General features: G+C 39.1%; 1 protein-coding gene across 4 annotated transcripts; it reads right to left on the reverse strand.

The window, feature by feature from the left end:
- Positions 1–10,176: 10,176 nt before the first annotated feature.
- On the reverse strand, positions 10,177–21,464 carry cep76 (centrosomal protein 76). 4 transcript variants are annotated; one of them, XM_058053216.1, is made up of 14 exons: positions 21,343–21,464; positions 20,634–20,769; positions 15,109–15,264; positions 14,934–15,012; positions 14,630–14,854; positions 14,372–14,557; positions 14,146–14,243; positions 13,798–13,926; positions 13,531–13,719; positions 12,235–12,401; positions 11,837–11,996; positions 11,559–11,732; positions 11,183–11,400; positions 10,177–10,947 (listed from the first exon to the last, which is right to left on the reverse strand). In XM_058053216.1, the coding sequence occupies exons 3-14, from the start codon at positions 15,262–15,264 to the stop codon at positions 10,809–10,811; spliced, it is 1,920 nt and encodes a 639-aa protein (XP_057909199.1). In that variant the 5' UTR covers positions 20,634–20,769; positions 21,343–21,464; the 3' UTR covers positions 10,177–10,808. The 4 variants fall into 4 exon arrangements, with proteins under 4 accessions (XP_057909199.1, XP_057909198.1, XP_057909197.1 ...); XM_058053215.1 differs by lacking the exon at positions 21,343–21,464 and adding an exon at positions 20,972–21,118; XM_058053214.1 differs by lacking the exons at positions 20,634–20,769; positions 21,343–21,464 and adding exons at positions 15,575–15,660; positions 15,744–15,768.
- Positions 21,465–21,875: the final 411 nt, after the last annotated feature.

Genomic DNA, 21,875 nt, shown 5'->3' on the forward strand with positions numbered 1-21,875 from the left:
TCTGTGTGGAGTTTGCATGTTCCTCTCACATTCCAAAAACATGCTAGGTTAATTAGCGACTCCAAATTGTCCATAGGTATGAATGTGAGTGTGAATGGTTGTTTGTCTATATGTGCCCTGTGATTGACTGGGTGTACCCCACCTCTTGCTCGAAGACAGCTGGGATAGGCTCCAGTACCCCCGCGACAATGAATGAATGAATGATATGGAGTACATGCATGGTATTCTCCAGGAAATCACCTCCTGGTAAACTCGGATTCTTCATCCAAGATGGAAGGTGGGATTGAGGAGGTCTTCGGTATTCCTTCCACGGGTCCACAACATCTCAAGTCGAGGTCAGCAGCACCATCCTCGCCATACATGGCACATTTGAGGAACATTTGACTTGTAGTATTTGGCATAAAGGCTAAAACTGAACATTTCATTTAGCATATCCAAATATTTCATGAGGCATTTGACCAAAGAGCCAGCAAACGCAGCTCAAACCAAAAAGGTCATCCCCACCCAAAGGGTCTTTTGTGATATTTTCACTGGTGATGTGAAAACGCCTACTCAACTCCACTCTTTCTGAGCATGTGCACCATCTTCATTTCAGCAGCATCTCCGGCGGCATTACAATTATGCTTCAAAAATGAAGGAGCGATGAGAAAAGGTGTGTTATGGAGCGAGTCTGCTAAACCTGTATAAATATTGATGTGCTTTGAAGAAGAAGACAAAACGACTTCATATATAAAATGTATGAAAAAAAGGAGGAAAGCAGATAAAAAAAGATGAAGATGTGGAGATAAAAAAAAAAACCCAAAGAGGAATATAGAGAAAGAAGAGACTTTGTTACAGGGATATGTCCGGTTAAGATGGGAATCAGATAGGCTCTGATTGTTTTTTCTTAGATACACTTATCTCACTGATCTCCAAACAGTGCTGTAATTGGATTCCTCTGGGAAGATCAGAAAAAAAAGTATGATTAACTGCTGTCCTTTTGTCTCCAAACAAAAGCACCAATACTTGGATGCTAACATTATTTTTTTGATCATAGACTTATTGAAAAACACGTATTTTGGGTAATGTTACTATATTTATTGTATATTGTAGTTGCAGTTTTGTAGTGATGGCATAGATAACATGTTGATGACTTTCTAATTATGTTTTTAACATTATTACGGCTCTCTAAGCATGAAATAACACCCTTATATAGTATATACCCTAGATATAATCAGAGAAAATACAACATTTAAGACAAAAATAATGCTGTGTTTGAACCTGCATACTTACGTACTACTCATACTAACTCTTAAGTATACAGTCTATACTTGGCGGTATGCGAAAAGTTGTTGAGTATCATCAGCTTACTACTCGCACTCAAATTACCCAGGATGCAACGCGACATAACGGTACCGTTGGCTGAACATTGAGCAGCAGAATGGACCAAACGGCGGTGTCAAACAGGATATATGGCGAGTTGGTTCGCTTCTTGTTTTCAAAGTAAAAGCAGTTTTGTATGAGAAAAGTAAGGGGGTGTTTTATTTTGTGAAAATAACCGGAAGTGCGTTGCTCACTTTGGCTAGCTTAAATTTTTGCCGAATTCGTCCGAACTAAATTGTAAACGGTTGCTACTTGTACAAATAAATGGCACACTCGGGATCTAAACGGTCACTTTTTCGCCCGTTTTTTTAATTTTCGGCTCGGGTAGGATCGCAATGCATTGTGGGTTATCATGTACTACGCTGTAGTGTAAACGCTTTGCATACTGTCTGATGGATTGAGTATGCATTATGGAAGTATGTAGTAGTAAGTTTGCGTTTTCGAACACAGAAGACTCTTGCTGGAGTGTGTCTCGGTAAATATGTTCCCAAAAGGATCTGAGAGATGAGCGGACAGGAAGTGACGTCAGTTGAGTTTTAGCTTGTTTGGGGTACGCCCAAGTTATTATTATGATTATTATGTTATTATTATTATGACTGAGATCCTTTAAACCGCCAATAATTGCCTGTTGCTCCAGGAATTACTGACACCTAGTGACCAATGTCAAATACTACATTCACAATTTGAATAAGTCTTCTTTATTCTTCACATATTTATAATTGGAAATGCCTAATTTAGGGGGAAAATTATATAGAATTTGCTTCAATATATAACATATTTTGTGACCCAAAAATGCATATTGAATTTTATATTGTAGTGGTTAGCATTCTGGACTTTGGCGCAAACGCCCCGGGTTCGAACCTCCACTAGTAAGCATCATAGGTATTCGTCAGGAAGGGCATCCGGAATATAAAGTGATTAAGCCAAAATCAGTATGCAGATCAAAAGATCCGCTGTGGCGACTCCGTAATCAGGAAAAAGCCGAAAGAAACAAAGAAAATGCATATTTTTTTTACTAAAAACAAACCATAATCAACCACAAAACATGATTTGACTTGATTTTTATGTTTGATAAACCATGATGGAGTGAATGGGTCTGTAATTCTATTAAAACTAGTTATTATTATTATTATTAGTTATTATGATGAACTCTTAAAATGGAAAATGTCACGTGTTCGGCATGTCTGTGTTGCGATGCGACCCCAGGATGCAGAGAGCAGGATCGAATGCAGGTAAAAATATTTATTTTTGCAATAATTGCAGCAGCAGGAAAAAGGCAACTGAGATAGCAGAAGGACAAACTATAATGATCCCACACAGGGAGAAGCACACACCTGAACTAAATAGACAGGACAAATTAGGGACAGGTGTGGGTGGCCATGGCAACAAAGGCAGACGAGGCTAAACAGGAAGATCAATACAAAATAAGTGTCCAAAACGTAAACCAAAGCCCAAGAAGGTAACTCAAACTCAACCTGTCACGTGGGAACCCACACATAGCGTTACAGAAAAGCTCACATTGATTCAAATGTAAATAAATACCCAATATATATTACTAGAAATGATAACATATGTCTCATTTTTGTACATAGTTGTGTTACACTATTGTTAGAGATATATGGTAATGGTAATAGTTTAATTTCATTTGAACATGCATCAGATTACAATTGAATGCATCCCATAATCAGTTCACAGTTCCACATGTCCAAAAGGAGTAGGAAGAAGCAAAGCTTATTAAATCCTACCCCTCCATCTGGTACTTTTACAATCACTAACTGTTACATTTGTTCACTTCCTGCTTTCCTAATATAGTTTAAAATTTTAAAATTTTAAAATTTTTACATTTAAATTTTTTTTTTTTTGTTTTTTTTTGTTTTTGTCCTGTACAGTACTTTTACAATCAGTAACTGTTACATTTGTTCACTTCCTGCTTTCCTAATATAGTTTCAAATTTTTAAATTTTTAAATTTTAAAATTTTTAAATTTTTTTTTATGTATTTATTTTTTTGTCCTGTACAGAAGTACGAGGTGATATATATATTTTCATAATGTAAAATGAAAAAAAATGTACTGATTCCACGCCTTTCACTGAATTATCCTTACCTGCCTTACTGAAGGAACGGGACTAATAAATAACACAACTAATATTACAAGCATAATCAGTAGAAAATAAGATCGGGTGGACCAATCCATTCCTTTTAGCAATGCTGCCATAAAGGACAAGCACCAGAAAAAAAGAATACAGTATATCCATGAATTAAAACAGGAGAGACAACTGCCAAAGGACATTGTTGCATTCCGGAATATCAAATAGGCAGGATTTCTCATAACTCTGAAGCAATTACCGTCATGGAGGCTGTGTGAAATTGCTGTAGAAATTATAGAGCTGACTGCTAAATAATTCTTCCTTTGAAATTGCATTAAAACTCCCCTGAACATACCAATCCTTAATTGCCAGTGTAATTAAAATCTTACACGAATGTAAGAAAGATATAAAGCAGACTGAGCAAAACAATTTCGTCGTGACAAGTGCTCTTGGAAATGTTCCATCCTGTGATGTTTTTTTTTTTTCTTTTCTTCATCCTCTCGGCTTTGGGGCAACGACGCAGGCAAAAGCGAAGGAAAAAGTCTGCTTGGGTTTTCATTTCTTAAAAATGTATTTATTTATTTATTTAAGGATATCTATTGACGTCCTGAGCTGTGCGTCTCTCTGGCTTTTATTCTTTTATGCCTCACTACCTCAGCCAATTGGGCCACAAGCGGGTTTGTATTCCGTGTCTCTGCCTACATTTCCTGTCCACTTAGATTTTGCACACTTTTTCCACTTCCATGCAATACCACCCAGGAATTGGAAGCGACTCAATGCGGCTCTCGGTCTGAAATTGGAAGTTGTGCCTGAAAAGAGGACGCAAGTTAGGCTCACTAGCATGACTGGCATGTTAATCTTGTGTTTATTCCCAAGTGGAGCCGCAGAATAATTAAATCACAATGTTCATTAAAAAAAATGTTTTGGGTGCTGCAGCCCTATAAATGTTATAAACTAATTATATACCAACCGACAAGAATTCTGACCCTCGACAGATTGGTTCTGTGCCCGTGAAGCACACAAATTAGTCCTGTCCCTTCAGCAAGACGCTTGGTAAAAAAAAAGAAAAAATAGTTTGAACAAATACAAGCGCTCATCTAGACTTCGGACTACAGTCGAGGTGCCTTTAAGCAAAGGTGCCAAACCCCCTTAATTCCAGCAAATGGGTACATTGTCATACTGACACCTCCAGTCGCACGCCTGCGTGTGTGTGGTCTGGTTAGGTGTGATGTGTAACATAATATATACAGCAGCGTAAATTGAATTTCCCCTTGAGGGATTCTAATCAGTATACTGTAATAAATTAAAAATTCAATGCAAATTATACCCACAGGGCAAAAAGTGCATTTACTCAAGAACTACATCGTCCATTATGCTTCTAGAGCAGTTCCTGGTCCAAAATCAGTATGTTGATCCCTACTATAGGTTAGGACAAAGGTGATGTCATTTTTTTTACATTATAAATGATGACTGATGATTGACAGTGGAAAAAAGGCTAATTAAGGCTAAAGCGTACTAAGGCTGGGTTGTACAAAATTTCCCAACCTAATTTTCAAAAACATAACTTTATTTGGTTTGTTGTAATAATATGACTTTTAAAAAATAACATTTCTGTTCTTTAAAATGTCAAATTTATGCTGTTAAAATGATATTATTTTTCCTCATAATATTAAGGGTTTATTCTTGTAAAATTGCAATGTTTTTTTTTGTTAGAATATGACTTTTTTACCTCTCAATATTTGTACCTTATTCGAGTAAAATAAAAAAATAATATATATATATATATTTTTTTTCACCATTATGACTTTATCCCCATAATATTTTGACTTCATTCTCATTTTTTTTTCACATGCTAATTTCCAAAAATAATAATTTTCTTTCTGTTTCTCTCATAATATTAAAATTTTTTAAATGCCTTTTTTTCTGTAATATTTTAACTTCGTGTTACTAAAATTACATTATTCTTTGTCATGATATTACAATGTTATTCTCTGAAAATTGCGACTTTTTTCTCATTAGAATACAACTTTTTTCTCTTAATATATTGACTTTATTTTTGTAAAATTACTGCTGATTTTTCTGCTTCTGCTGTTTTGTTATGTTTTCTTGTTCAATTATATTTTCAGAACGTGCTGTGGGCCACAGTGGTGGGCCGCAAAAGGTCCCCGGGTCGCACTTTGCACTTCCCTGCACCAAATCAATATTTTTGTAGTTAGAGGATAGAAAGTTTGTGACTTTCTAGATACAATTTTTACCATTCTTAGAGCCCCCAGATGTGAAATAACACCCCTATAGTCATATTTACACTCATATTACGAGCAGAGTATACATAAATAAGGAGTAAATAAGTGTGTTTCAATGAATGTCTTCAGGGATTCAGAGTTTAGTTTTAGCCGGAGTACAATAGCTTGCTTTATTAGTATGATAATGATGACTATTATTGTTATTATTACAGTGTGACTGTTGTGAGATACATAATTATACAAAAAAAATAATATTTGTACAAATATTACAATAATAGAGCTCTATCAAACCCTAAAAATAGGCCCATATTTCTACCACGGTTTTTGGGAAATTACAATTTAATTCATTTTAATCCTCCTATCAAAATTCCAAATTGTCAGCAGTAATTTCTCAGGAAGAATCACAAGACCCGCTAATCCCGCTTTTAAGACATCATTAAGAATGACTTTCTTCCTCACTTTTCACATGCGGTTTTGTGCAAAGGAGTTGACTCATGCTATTGGTCCGCATGCAGGCTTTTATCCCCGCCACCGCTGCAGATAACAAATTTGGAGTTTGGATTGAAGTCACGGAGGGGTCAGTGGCTGCCTTGTGGGAGCTATCAGAGTTCTATTCACATGCAATTTATGGCAGCAGCACAAACATAGCATTCTTTTTCATTGCATTCACCATCCAAATGTGGGGCTTTTGGTTGTGGGCGGATTTATGATTAAGACAGCACTTATGGTCTGATATTGTATTATTTGGATGTTCATTCAAATAATACTTTAGTTCACTGCAATAATTAGTAATTATACTAGTCTCATAAAATGATACAAACAAGAAAAAATAGTGTTTTTTTAAATATATACTGTGTGAAAGGGTGTTTAAATGCCATGCTTCAATGTTTCAGATCATCAAACGAAATATTATTAATATAAAATATATAATATTATTATTATTATTATTAAATATTAGTCAATGACAAGACAACCGCACAGAAAATGATTTTTTAAATTTTTATAAATACTGTAACAATTATATTATAAACCATATTCTTAATTTAATAATTTATTAATAATTTAATAATAAATAATTTACATTACATTAAACTTTTTATTATTAAGTGAAAAAAATCCAAACCTATTGGCCCTGTGTGAAAAATTGTTTGACATAATTTAACTGAGTCTGGAAAAGGTTATTAAAGCCATTTCTAATGCTTTGGGACTCCAGCAAACCACAGTGAGAGCAATTAGCCACTAAATGCCTAAAAATAAAACCGTGGTGAACCTTCCCAGGAGCGTCCGCCCAACTGAAATTACCACAAGAGTGCAGCAACGACTAATTCAAGAGGTCATAAAAGACCCCACAACGACATCCATAGAACTGCAGGCCTCACTTGCCTTGGTTAAGGTCAGTGTTCATGACTGGCGGAGTCTTGAATGGACTGCTTGTATTGGAGTACCAATATCAGAGTTTTACATGTAAGCCGATAAAATCCGATTCCATTTTTTGCTGATGTAAATATTAAATTACTAAGGCTGAAGCTGTATAAAGTATACATACTGTAACATCATTGATTATATTTCTCCCTGTTAGCCGGGAGGTCTTTGCATCTCTTGCTATTGTCTTTTTTTATTTTTGTCATGTAAAAAGTCCTGCAGGGGGTAAACAAAGTGGGAGTGGGTGAGCGACGGCGGAAGGAGCAGTGGCCACTGGAGAAAAAGGCGTTGCATGGCCCGGAGCCTAACTGGTAATAAAGTCATTAATTCAGCTGATTAAGTTGGCCTTTGGGTTAAAGAAAAATAATATCCATCTCCCTTTGTGACGAGGGAAGCACAGAAGAGGGAGAAGCCAGCTAATTAGCGCCGAAACTGGATGGGGGCGCAGAGAGGGAGATGAGAGATGGGCGGGAGCAACAAATAGAAAGCGAAAACTGTATGTGCATGTGTGGGTTGGAGATGGGTGCTGGGGGAGGTTTTCGGGGGGGGGGGGGGTGCAGGTAGGTGTTTAGAATGAACTACTAATGAGGCATGTTTGGGGTGAGGGAGTGACGAGCTCATCAAAACACCCAGCTGCCAGGCGTAGCATCTCCCTCAAAGAGTTAGCCTGCTTACCTTTGAGCCCGACGCTGACTCTTAATGATGTGAAACAAGAGCGAGAAGTCGGGTTGAAATGTCGGTTTGCGTGGCGTTTAATGAGCTTGTTGGATGCAAGGGATGAAAGGAGGGAAGTCAAACAGCAAGAAGGCAATGCAGACAGGAAGCACAACAACCACGCCCCCTTCTGTGTGACAACACACCTAGAAGAGAACAGAATTAGTTGGATGTTTTAGAAATGTTATTTATCACGGTGCCTTCAGAAGAATAACAGAATCATGGTGTTGCTATGCGTTACATTATTACATTATCCATAATAATAAAGTGTTGGATTCTGATTCTGGTACCAAGTAATCAATTAATCAATAAATTAATTGGTTCCAGACCCAACTGTAATAAGTGAATTTCCACTAAGTGTGATTTTTTTATGGGCTGCACGGTGGTCGAGTGGTGTGTATGCTGGAAAAAACAGAATGTTCCTATTATTATTTACTAACTTATATGGAGTACGGACTGCACGGTGGTCGAGTGGTTAGCGTGCTGCCTCACCACTAGGAGACCCGAGTTCAATTCCACCCTCGGCCATCTCTGAAAATGAATGAATGAATGCATTTTATTATGAAGGGCTGCATGGCGGACGAGTGGTTAGCGTGCAGGCCTCACGGCTAGGAGACCTGAGTTCAATTCCACTTTCCGGCATCTCTGAAAATGAATGAATTAATTAATTTTATAATGAAGGGCTGCACGGCGTTCGAGTGGTTAGCGCGCAGGCCTCACAGTTAGGAGACCCGAGTTCAATTCCATCCCTCCACCATCTCTGAAAATTAATGAATCAATTAATTTTATAATGAAGGGCTGCACGGCGGACGACTGGTTAGTGCGCAGACCTCGCAGCTAGGACAATTCCTAGTTCAGCTAGTTCAATTCCATGTACAGCCATCTCTGTGTGGCGTTTGCATGTTCTACTCGTGAATGCGTGGGTTTTTTTCCGGGTACTCCGGTTTCCTCCCACATTCCAAAAACATGCTAGGTTAATTAGCGACTCCAAATTGTCCATAGGTATGAATGTGAGTGTGAATGGTTGTTTGTCTATATGTGCCCTGTGATTGGCTGGTGACCAATCCAGGGTGTACCCCGCCTCGCGTCAGAAGACAGCTAGGATAGGCGCCAGCATGCCTCCGATCCTCGTGAGGAGGAGGAGGAGGAAGACAAGCGGTATGAAAATGGATGGATGGAGTATAAATATGACTATAGGGGTGTTAGTTCATTTGTAGGGGGCTTTAATAAAAAAATGTATGATCTAACTGCAAAAATATTCAAATTTTAAATAAGAAATCATTCATTTTTGTAATGTGGGAGGAAACTGGAGTACAAGGAGAAAACCCACGCATGCACAGGGAGAACATGCAACCTCCACACAGAGATGGCTACGCGCTAACCACTCGTCCACCGTGTAGCCCCCATATTCAGTCAGGTCCGGAACCATGATAAACAACAGTAAACAACTGATATTGAAAGTGGAAGAAAATACACCTGTAATTGCCTCACTTGCACCGACCCCCACCGCCCCCCCACCCCATGCAAACACTGCATGCCAGCAGCACTTCTGGTGTGAGTGATGGATTTGATAGGAAGCAAACTTTCTCCTTCTCATTTGATCCCACAGGCCCTATTAGTCAATTACACCTCAGCACTGCTGATTTATATGAGCTGAAAACATAGCTGACTTCCCAGCATCAAACACTTCCTGAGCTGTTCTTCCTGTGGAGCAGAGGTGTATGTGTTGTGACTAATACAGGAGAAGGGGAATTATTCATTACCGCTCCATATCGCTCTTCCGGCATACCAACTCATCATTGTGGGGGAAAAAGGTAGACTGGCAAATGAAAATGTTGACATTTTTAATTCATGGGCCATCTTTATGGACTGCTTATTAGCATTTGTTAAGTCAATATGACCCCTTGAACTCTTAAGGCCAAAATACACCTGTACTGTACTATATTGCTATAATAATAATATTCTAGAGCCATTGTCCACTTTTAATTTTCTAATATATATACCATTTGTCCTCATTAGGTTTGTGTAAACGCTAGAGCCTATCCCAGATGACAGAGTAAACCCTAGACTGGAGGAAAAACTAACAGAAGGCCAGTCAAATACATATTTAATATGGTTTCTAATTTGTTTAACATAGTTGTGATCCAGCGGTTAGGCATAGTAAAAGTAATGTGAACATACAATTGAGGCTAAACTGCCATCTAGTGCTGAACCTAGGTATTACATCAAGATTCGCCACAACTCATACACTGATTTAGCTTATGTTTCCATTGTTCATACTCCGGCCATGCCCACACGAACACGGGTATTTTCAAAAACGAACATTTGCCCCTAAGTCAAACAAATCTCCAGCCACATAGTGACGTTTTAAAAATATTTTAAACATTTATTTCCAGACAAATACACATTCACAGCGTGTTATGCGCATGCCTAATAGTGGCGAAGACGCTATCAGTCAATCAAGCAAAGGCTTTGATGACGTCATTGCAGACGCGACAAATATGTCGTAGTGAAGTGTCGTAGAGTTATTTTTCAGTAGTTTATTTGTCAGCAACACGTATGGAATACAAAAGTAAAAATGGATTTTAAAAAGCATGCTGAAACACTAAATGCCTGTGTGCCACCCTCAGACAAAGATGGGTTTAGTAGAATTGTCACTTCTGTACATGATGCACATCATTTTCTCATGAAATTAATGACCGATCATCATCAGTCAAGTTTCTCCAGTTGTAATGTTACAATAGAACAATGATACTAAAAGGTAAACATGTTTATGCGTTTACAACAACAGATATAAATACTGTCCTGTATACTAATGAGTCAATTCGGCTAATATAAAAAACCTTTACAAAAACCTAAGTGGATTGGAACACAGTCATCCAGTGTCCCTGTGACTTTTTCCTTTCATAATAATGTAAATATTCTCTTTTTAAAAAGTACGTTAAACACACTCAACACAGCACACATACACCTGAGGGTGGTCAGAGAACAGAGCGATACTTACAAGCAAACATAAACCACACAGCACATACATTCTCTGGATAAATAAATATTCTAACACGGACAGCCAGCCTCACATGGTCACCACGGCAACACACGATCTCCTCACAGAATGGGGACCTGTAGAACGGCATCAGACACAGAAGCAAATGTGAATAACTTCATGGAATACAATTGCTGGTATATAGTACATTCACAATGATAATGTGAATAAACCAATAACAGGAAGAGAATTGTGGTAAGAATTTATATTTATATTAATTAAAAAGATAAGTTTGCTGGAATATGTTAGAATATATATTAAAATAAGAACATATGTTGCCTGTGCAAAATACAACTTGTTCGTTCTGCTTACTTAAGGCAAGTGGCAAAGGCCCTACGGGCATTGCGGTGCAGGAAGTGGATGGGAAAGCCTTTAAAGGTATGCCCGTCCGGCACCGCCCGTCTTACTGCATCCTGGAATTCCTCATTTCCACATGAGAGCCCATGGCAGCGCTCCATCTCATAAGCTGATAATGCTGAGGACAGCAGGTAGCACAGGTCGTCGTCCCAGACTGTTGTAAAGTTCAAGTCCTGGAGGACAAAAATTATGCAGTAGCAAATTAGACACGTCGACAGTTCAATGTGATTGAAACATTTGAAGGTAAAATTATACTATAAATCATATTTCCTAGAATATATACTGTATATATTTTGTGCACTGTATTGTCCACTGCAGCACAATGCTATACCTTCCTGTGCTCGGAGATCAGGTACCTCATCTCCAGTTCCAGCTGATTGCTGGCGGTAGAATCATCGAGAGATGAGGACATGAGTGGAGGCAGAGGCGGCAGGGAGCTGAGGGCGCCAGAATCACAGACAGACTTCAGAGCCTCTTCACTCATTGCTTTCCACCGCGATAGGTTCTAAAAAAGAGACAACTTTAGTGAAGTGTAATTTAGTGAAGATTCTCACGAGTGAAAAGGTAGTCCAATATTTTCAAAAGTATTCCTTAGATTCACGTGCCTACCTGGAGGTCAAAGACACACAGCTCCACCGAGTCAGTGGGCTGACAGTTGGCCAGGAAGCTTTGGTGGTTGAAGACACAGCCCACGGTACGATATGGGTACAAGGGTTTAGGTTGGGAGGCCAGGGGTGGGGCATCTGGGTCTACGGTCTGATGAAGGTATCTGCCCGTACAATTGGAGTGATGCATATGCTCATTTATTAGTGGCCTTTTTAGACCTTTATCCAAGAGCTACCATCTGAAATTGGTGCTCCAAACACACTCTATCGTAACACAAAATTGATGTTTGTTGCACCACCATGCAATCATCTTAGATAACACCACTGAACAACAGTTAAAAAATGCAGGAACTTAAAGCAGCATAACAAGTTAGCAAGTATATGAACAAAAAAAAACCAAACCTGCGTGCAGTCAGGCTCTCCCAAAAAGTTATACTCCCATCAGTGCCTCGGGTGAGAACCCACGTGTGTGATGTCCCCTTTGCTTTGGTGCCCACACACACATAAGCGTCAAGGCCAAAACCCAGCAAGAGGCTACACAACAGTGTCGAGTGGTCCTCACAGTCCCCCTGCGGACAAAAGGAGAAAATAAATAAAAATACAGTCATTATTAATGTTGCAGTAGTATAGTGAGCGTCAACTGTAATCTTTATAGACTAATATTTGTGGAATATTACGCATATAGTACTTTTAAACATGCAATTAATTGTTTGATAATGACATAAAGCAGTTGTTTTTACATTGGTATAAACTTAAGGTGGCTGCTTCGGTGTGATGACCCAAGCTAAGGACAATAGAATGATAGATGTTTGACAGCAAGTCAGAGACAATGAGTCAAAATTAATTTTCCTTAGAATGAAAGTCATAAATCACGGCTGACAAGCACCACTTTGCAAGGATTGTGTTGTCTGTCTTGCAGAGGAACAGTCGGGGACATTTATCTTGTGGTGGTCTGTGAATCTGACCATGACAAAAGGCATTTGTTACATAATTCCACATATTTGTCTCAGAATTTATAGCATTTGCTGTGATGGACAACATATATCGGTAAATGCACATAAAGAAAACATAAGTTGTTTTACAGTGGACCCGCACACTTTTGCAATGCAGTATTCACGTCCAAATTTGCAAAATTGTATGCATGTATTATTTTCATTTTTCAACACAAAACACATCACAATCATCCTAAGTCGTTAATCATTTATAAATATGTATTAATACAAGTAAAATGTACAGCATACATGTACAAAAGTTACAAAAAAGCTCACAATTTTTACATTTATGCCTTTGCCTTCACAGATAATCATTTTTCATTAAGTGTTAAGATTTCAGTGGAACAAAAACATACCATAGTTGCTGTGATCCCATCTGTTTAGCTTAAGTTATTATTCATTGGTGGTGAGTAGCCATTTATTTTATGTGTGAGGGATGTGACGAAATGGTGGAGGGTTCTGGATTTGCACTCCAATTGCCAAGGCAGTAGCAGGAGCGTACAATGTGTCAAAAATTGGCATTTTTATGGGCATCTTAATTACTCACAGATTTTTGCCATTCGCTGGCGGTAACCCCCGCAAAAAAACGGTGATCTACTGTAGTCATTTTAATCATCTGCATAAATGTTGGTATGTTTTACCATTCATCCCATTCTAATTTCACAACAACTCATTTCTATTGACATAACAATGTTGTGTATATTACCTTCCCTCTACACAGGAATGCCAATAATGTGCACCACTGCTCATGTTTGCCTCCTCCTCCTACTATTGGGGCCTTTTCATGGGCCAGGAGGCTGACAAAGCGGGCCGCCTGCCGAGGGCTTTCCAGCAGTCGACTGGCCCTGAGGACACGCACGTAGGAACACACTGGCCTGTTGATGCCATTCTCATCCTGGAGATTTGATGGAAACATAAGAGCTGTCATACTGTAAATTTTAAAAAAATCCTTAAAATATGAACATGAGCAAACCTGTGCAAATATTTTGACCATTTTGGACTCGTTTGATGAGCGGATTTCAAGAAACTCCCTCCACCACTGTTTGGCATACACCAGAAATACCCTCTCCTTTTCTGCTGTCCTCTGCCTTTCTAGGGATTGCTGAGTAACAAACAAGATGCAAGATGTTTAGGCAAGTTCACAACAATTATTTAATAATGAATATAATTTAATTAAAATATATAAATAAGGAACAATAGGCTCCAGCATAACCCCGCGACCCTAATGAAGTGGCATAGAAAATGGATAGAATAATAATGATTCGGAAACAAAACAACTTAATAGGAAGAAAAGTATTTAAGGTAAAGTTGATGTCCTTACTTGTGTGCTAATGATGTCAGGACTCAGCGTCGCTGTGAGAGGAGGATACAGCTCCAGACTGACTGTTAAAACACCAGCCGGCAACTTGCATTCACTTCCTGATGACACAACAAACAAACACAACCGACTACTGTTAATTATTCCCGAATGATTTCCCTGAGCTATTTCCGGTAGGCGTGAATGACAAACCCCGCCGGCTCAGCCAGCGCGCAAAAATAATTCTCACCCACTCCCATCAGTTCTACAGCCAAGCTAGTCTTCCCACTGGGAGAGCTGAGGACTGTCCTCCAGTCCAGGAAGTAGGAAGAGACCAGTGTGGTCTCACTGGATGTGTCCGTCTTGATCAGCACCAAGTGAATCGGGTCGGAAATGGACAGCATTGTGGTTGCATCTGCCATCTTATTGCTTTCGCCTGCACAATCCAACGTCATTTTAGAGCGGATTCATACATTCAGTGTGATTTCAAGCCATTGTATCCTTGTACCTGCGCCATCTGTGTGGATATGGAAGAGGAAGCCCTCTTGCAGGTCAGGTTCACAAGCACAGGGCACTGGTTTAGAGTGAAACCTTTGATTTTTGAAGTGCAGGAATAAAGTGAATGTGGAGCACACATGACCAGGTAAAGGCTCTGGCTCCTGGAGGTGCTCCAAGAAGGCCTTACCACCAAGCACTTGCAGATACAAGTAACGTCTGCACATGTCAATATTGCCTGCAAGAACAGGAAACATTACACTGCATAAAAACGGTCACAAGCAGCTTTTTACTGATTTGTTTGCGATAGCGGTTACTTTTTGTCAGCTGGATGTTCTGTTTATCAGTCAAGAGAGGGACAGATTTTGGAGGAGACCTTGCTTGTCCATGTCCATCCTAATACAATGAACATGTTCCATTGAAGAAGTGAATAACATGACCAGCTTCATTATCAAAATAACAAAGTAAGAGAGACTATTGAGCGCATACAACCTGAGAGGAGAGTATGTCCTTCATTGCATCATCAATGATGCCTCTGCGCTGCAGTGCATGGAGGAAGTCTGCCTCGGACAGGACTCGATGTGCTGGACCTTGGTCCTCCCTCATGGTCTCAGACAGCACCTCTCGGATTTTTCCATGAATATCCATCTTACAGTAGACAGGGAAATAATAACACCGCCATCACTACTAATATGGGCTTTACCATCAATCAATCATACCAATCAATACCTTGCAATTCAAACTGATTGTAAGATGAGGTGGTTGAGCACCTGCAGGTTATTTTGCTCAACACAGGGGAATCAAACCCTCAACTACACATCCACCTGCCTCACTTCTAGTAAAGCACCAGGTTTTGTGAGAAAACTATGCACGATGTTTAAGAATATTTTAACACAAAGCATGCTGACTGCAATAATGTGGGCAAAATTGTTGCTTAAATTAAACAGTTCCATGTTACCTTGATCAGATGGTTGTGAATGATTTGCTTCAGCTCAGAGGCCTTCTCTGGACGAAGAGACATGCTGGCAGTTGTGCTTGCCGAAGCTGTCAGCACATTAAGAGCAGGCCACTTTAAATTTAATGGCTATATTTTCAGTAAAAGTGTGCTGTATCGAAACAAAACAAACCTGAGACACACAATTCAAACTGCCAGCAGCGGAAATGCCAGCGGAAAAGTGTCTTTGAGTATGCCTAACTTTGATAAAACGTTAAAAAAAGTTTTGACAACAAATAACCATAAATATGAACATAACACAACATGTAATAATTATAAATATACGTCTGGTTGGAAAAAAAGTTGTACATTAATTTTATTGTAGGGAACTAGGGAGGTAATTTAAGCAGGACTATAACTAAGGTACTCGTTCCGTCATGGTCTGCGACGTGAGGCAAAGAAAGACCCTTTTTGACGTCATTTGCAAGGACTCTTAAGTTAATACTGCCGCTCCTCGTGCACTTCCGTAGTAGCGCGGGTCTGGCCGCCATGATGGTAAGCAGACTCCAGTATCATTGTATTGCACACTGCTCAGCAATTAATTGCTGTAATACACTAAAAGAGTCTAAAAGTAAAAGACAGGACTATGCGGACAAATGCGGACTATTTGACTGCAGGCCCCGGATTTCGACACAGCCTAAGTGTAGACCATGGACTTAAAACAAAATACTCAGTAATTGAACGAATGGGACAGAATATACTATACTATGGAGGTCAAAGCCGGCCATGATGGTGAGCAAGCGTCTCCACTAACGTTGAAGTTACTCCCATTTTTTTAAAAAGGCTGTATGAAAAAGACCTCAACTCTTAAAGGCTCAAAGTCCTTTGAATGAGGCTGACTCTTTGTGTCCAAACCCAGTGTTTGTAGCCTGATGAATGTTATAATTGTACTGTAATACTCTGCCGAATAAAGGAATAGTAAGGCATTGTAAGGCATTATTTTTTTCACAAAATAAATGAAACAAACTCAAACACATATAGAGTATGCCTACTGCATTGACTAATTTGTATGTAAAGTGTATTTTTTAAATGCCGTTCTTGCCCTCTAGTGGACAACTACGGTAACTACGATGTAGTGCACCACTGTTACCAATAGGGTTGGATAGGATAAGGGGCGCTGCTGGGAATATAAAGTTCTTGTTGGGCCAGTTAAGGTTCTAGAGATGTGCTGAAAACAGCTGTACAGAGGTGGGGGGTCAGGCAGTGGGCAGTACTTGATGTTTAAAGATACTTGGATCAAATGTCATCGTGCAATACTTTGTTTTGTCAGCACTTTTTATTTTCCATTGTTCGCAACATATTTTTTATTTTTATATTACGGCACAAACAATGGAGAAAAGCCACTATCAATTTAAGATCTAAATTAAGGGACTGCGGTCAGATGAGCAATCTGGAATCTGTCATCATCTCAGCTCCCTCGGCCGGGAATTCCTTCTTTCGCTTGGCCACTTTGGAGCGGTTCCATGTGGAAAGTACGCAGCAGTGGAAACTGGCAGCCAAAAAACTCTGCAGTCCACGAGATGTCCAGATTTACATTCCTTCCTTGTGACACATAAGCAAGGGAGAACACCATAATTTGACCAAGAGGGGTTGCACTTTTGGCTAGGAGAGGTGGCTTGGTGCGTAATGCCAAAAGGAGGACACAAACTTGGGAAGCGAGGGGAGAAAAACTATGAGAAATGATATGTGAAAGATGGTTTATTGTTGCTTTTGATACAACCTTTTGGGTTTCACCTGAGTGTAATAAGAAGAAGAAGAAGCAACAGACATTATGGATGATGTTCTGTTTATGTGATTTGACAGGCCGAGGTCCCTTCACCAGGGGGTGAACTGGCACACTTCCTCTTTAGGGGGTGAGGGGGTTACTGCTGGCTTCTCAACAGTAGCATTCTTTCACACATTGCTGGAAGTAATCAGTGGCTTGGGCCAGAATGAAAATCTGAGCTCCTTCTGTTTGTTTTGGCTGCACCCCCCCCTCTATTCTAATTGCTCCGCCTTCACATGCAAAGCCTCCATTTGCCAGGAGAAGCCCACCTCCTTCTTTATCCTGCCTTCATACTCTCCATCCATCCATCAATCCAAAGCAGTCCAGTCTAAATGACCTCAAGAAATACAGTATGTCATACAAATCGTGAGGAAAAGCGGTAGAAAATGAATGAATGAATGAATGAATGAATGAATAGGCCCAGTTTGTGTCTATACGCCTGGTCTGGAAGAAGTTAGGATAAACCCAACTGTTGTTCTCCTGTAGTTCTTTAACCTGACACCAACACCATACTTGACTGTATGCAAGCCATAATTGACTTATGACTTATCAGACCACACAGGACATAGTTCCAGTATTTAACGTTTATGGGGTTTTCTTGTGAGCCAGCCTCAAAAGAGGCTTCCTTCTGGAACAATGCTGACTTGATGTGGTGTGTGGTGTATGGTCTAAGCACCGACAGGTTGACCTCCCACTTCTTCAACCCCAGCAGCAATGCTGACAGCACTCAAACTTGTGGAAATAACACAGATCACGGGGACTCAACTTCTTTGGTCGACCCTGGCGAGGGGAACCCAAAGCAAGTTGTCCATCAAGTGTCGGGCTCATCCAGCAGGCACAAAATAGGCCAGAATAGGATATTGCATAAGTTTAAAATCTCTGTTAAATTCAAATACACTCATTGGCATTATTAAAACAGCTGTCTCGATGCCAGATTGTTTTTTTATAAACTCATTTTTACATCCTACAACCTTGGAAATAGTAATAACAGATTCACCAGAGTAAAATTCATGACTGGATTTTTGTCCAGTTCACTATTTTTAAACAGTTTCAAAGTCAAGTCAAAGTCTTAAAAACAAAAAAAGTTGTGATATAAGGAGAAAATGTTATCGTTTGACAAGAATAGCATAATATTATGAGGTAAAATAACTTCATATTAGTAGCAAAAAGTTGAAATATTCAAGGAAAAGGATGTTATGTTTGGCACCAAGATCCCGTAGCTTGCATGTAATGGTTGCACAGCAAAGATAGTGGTAGTGTGATATGATGATGTCAGATAGGCTGCCCTGTATATCAATCAAGTAACATATCATTGCGAGGATGAATGATACGCTGACGTCAATCTGTTTTCAATGCCTTGCAATCGACCGACATCACTTTTCATGTCTATTATATTAGATTACACTAGTGTAAAGGTGATTATAGGGGTGTTATTTCAGGTCTACAGGGCTCTAATAATGCTAAAAACAGTATTAAGGAGGTCATAAACAGGTTTTATATGCTCTAACTATGAAAATATTACATGTATTGAACCCTGCTTTGCACAAATTGACTTGTTGTGGTTGGGTCTGGAACCAGTTAACCACGATAAATTAATGATAAATGAGAGACGACTGTATGCTGTTTAGAATATTAAAAATAAATATTTTAGGAGGCTTTTTATGGGGTGTGTTCACTATTCATGTTTTTTTTTGCCATTTGCAGTGGAGTCTCGGAATGCAATTCCTGTGAATATCGTATCTACTATGTACCGTATCAATTTGTACTAATGACTCATACACTGCAGGATGAAAAGCAACAGGTAGGGGTCTGGTAATAAGTGGAAAATGGTGGTCATTCCAGTCTTCTTCAGAAGGAAACCAGATAGCACACACACCCCTCTCCCTCAGCTACATCAGGGTGGTATCAACATGCCAATTGGAGAACCCTCCTTTTATCTGGACAGATAAAAGAGAAAACTATTAACTACGGTTAGACAAAACAGCTGTCATTCTGGGATTCGTTCCCACCCACCCGTACGATGAATACAAAAATAAACAGTGCCCATTGTATTGGCATTTACTCGGGATTTCATGAAGTCAAAGGCTGAAAATAGTTATTTTAAAAAACATAAAAAATGAATAGTACTCGTAAGTTCCACATCATCAACTTTTTTTTTTTGCCTTGGAATAAGGGGTTTAAGTCTGTCCCTAATCTTTCACATCTGTGTGCATCTGGGCACACTACATACGGTACATCTGGGAAAGCGTGCAAGTACCCATAATGCTGTCTGAAAGCAGGAGAGTAACGATAAGTATCAAAAATTATAATTGATTGTAATTGTGCATATACAGTCATCCCTCGCCAGATCACACTTTGGATTTCACTGATTCACTCGATTATGGTTTGCTAAATATATTCATGAATAAACAATGGCTGAACTAAAATGCAAATGCTAATAACAGGATCAGACCTAACCCATGCATGGCTGATTAGTTCATTTGGTGTTGTGTCACAAGACATTTGGTCCATTAAGTGTGTACATCTACAAAGAGGACATATGACACCATTACAGGTTCAACATAATTCGTCTCCATTTCAGAGATGATATATATTAATCATGGTGTATCAACCTGAAAATGTGCAGAACGTGCTTGTTAACAAATGTGCCGGGATGAAATTATGGCCTCTCTGTCTGATTCTGATTATTTAGGTTTTTGGGTTTTTTTCACTTGGAAGAACAGTTTTTTGGATTTCATTTTGAGAGGGCTCACAAACAGGGCTCATGTGGAAATTTAAACTTCAGTCAACTCCAGTGAGGCTTAATTTGTCAGAAAATATTGAGAGGATAACAAAGAGAAAATGGGCTACCCCACAAAGGAACTGAAGTTTGAAGTCTGTTTTGTCTTCAGTTTCTGGATTTTCACTACAAAACTGACACACAACAGTAAGCATGCGCCGATTGATCAGAGGGATGATCAATCAGGGCCAATTTCTTTATCGGTCGATCCTGACATATGAAATCAATTTTATCCACCTTGTGAAGGTCTGAAAGTTAGGCACTTTTGCTGTGCTAGACTGGCACCTTGCAATACAGCTAAAGCTAAAGAGAGCCAGGCAGGCAATATGTACCTTTATTGCCATTCATTTGTTTTATAATGCTCATTTTCCAAGGTTATAAAGCTGCTTCTGAAGTGTTGGGAGAAGCACCATGTCGTGGAACGTAAAAAAGACAACCTAAAAAATATGTCAAGGAATAAGTCAAGGAAGTACACTTACTGGGTACTGTAATGTTCTCAACTCAGTGTGGGAACTGAAGACAAAACATTAAGCTAAACTCCATCCACAATGAAGACATGAGTCGTCGCTGTAGGGTGTGGTACTTTACTGGACTCATTATGGAATAGAGTCCAAACTGTCAACAATACAAAAAAATACACACAATCAAATGCCTATGCACTTTCTAACATGACAATGCATAAACCCAACGCAGCTTGTATTAGCATGTCCAATTTTAGCATTAGCGATTTTAGAATCTTTTTAAAACATAACTTATTGAACATTTTTATGAAATAATTTAAACATTATCTACTAATTAATTTATTACAGCTACTTACGACATTAATATGTCAGCCCTGAACACCAGAAGCAAACGATCCTGTGGGCTAATGGCTAATGGCTTCCCTGTCTGTTTTTTTTTTAATCTAAAACAGGAAGTGATGTCACAGTCCTGAAGCTAGCTTTGTTGACAACCTCTGTTTTTTTATTCTCAAACAGGAAGTGATGTCACAGCCTTGAAGCTAGCTTTGTTGACAATCAGAACATAACAAAAATAGCATAGCACAGTTTTTTAACATTGTAAATTATTTATAAACATGACAGGTACACATGCCTGTATTTCTACAGAATGACCAAGTGAGTATTTACAGTTTATGACAAAATGTTATGATTTACTAAGAAAATATTTCCTGCGTGTTTTTTCACTTACTTTCTGAGGAGTCAATTTTGTGGCTTTTTTTGGCCCTTAATACTATAGCCCCTTTGCACCACAGGAACTTCATCCTGGAGCTATGCGCCTTTCTGGGGTGGGGTCAAAATTAAGTTCCTGGTCATATTTTAGGGCTGAAAGACTGCTTTTCTCGGGGGGTAGTACTTTCCAAGTAACCAGGAACCTTTAGGCAGGGTTTGTTGAATGTAATATTTGGGGCATATGTTTTTCACACAGTTCTATGAAAGCTTAACTCTTAGCCCTCCTCTCTTAGTTTCTCCTTTCATGTGCGACCATCAATCGGTGAAATTAAAACACTTGATGGCCTTCCATTTCCCGTGAGAACTCTTACCTCGTTTCAGTCATAATATTTATAGCGCTTTAGTCAACTTGTTGCATTACACTGTGATTTAGATGGCCTTGATAAGAGTAAAAAGCTTTTCAGGGCAGAAAAATCTCTAGAGACATTTAATTCACTGTTGGCAGAATATAAAAGGACAGTAACGTGATGAGTTGCATTCTTCATTTTATAT

Source organism: Doryrhamphus excisus, chromosome 17, assembly GCF_030265055.1.
Source record: "Doryrhamphus excisus isolate RoL2022-K1 chromosome 17, RoL_Dexc_1.0, whole genome shotgun sequence".
Lineage (NCBI taxonomy): Eukaryota > Metazoa > Chordata > Actinopteri > Syngnathiformes > Syngnathidae > Doryrhamphus > Doryrhamphus excisus.

Excerpts from the sequence above, each read along its gene's own strand:
- cep76 (XM_058053214.1), bottom strand. The coding sequence starts at position 15,637 with ATGTCTCTTCGTCCAGAGAAGGCCTCTGAGCTGAAGCAAATCATTCAC. Across the intron at positions 13,927-14,145 it reads CTGACATCATTAGCACACAA|CAATCCCTAGAAAGGCAGAG; the intron begins GTAAGGACATCA and ends TTTGTTACTCAG. Across the intron at positions 11,997-12,234 it reads GAGAGCCTGACTGCACGCAG|ATACCTTCATCAGACCGTAG; the intron begins GTTTGGTTTTTT and ends TTGTACGGGCAG.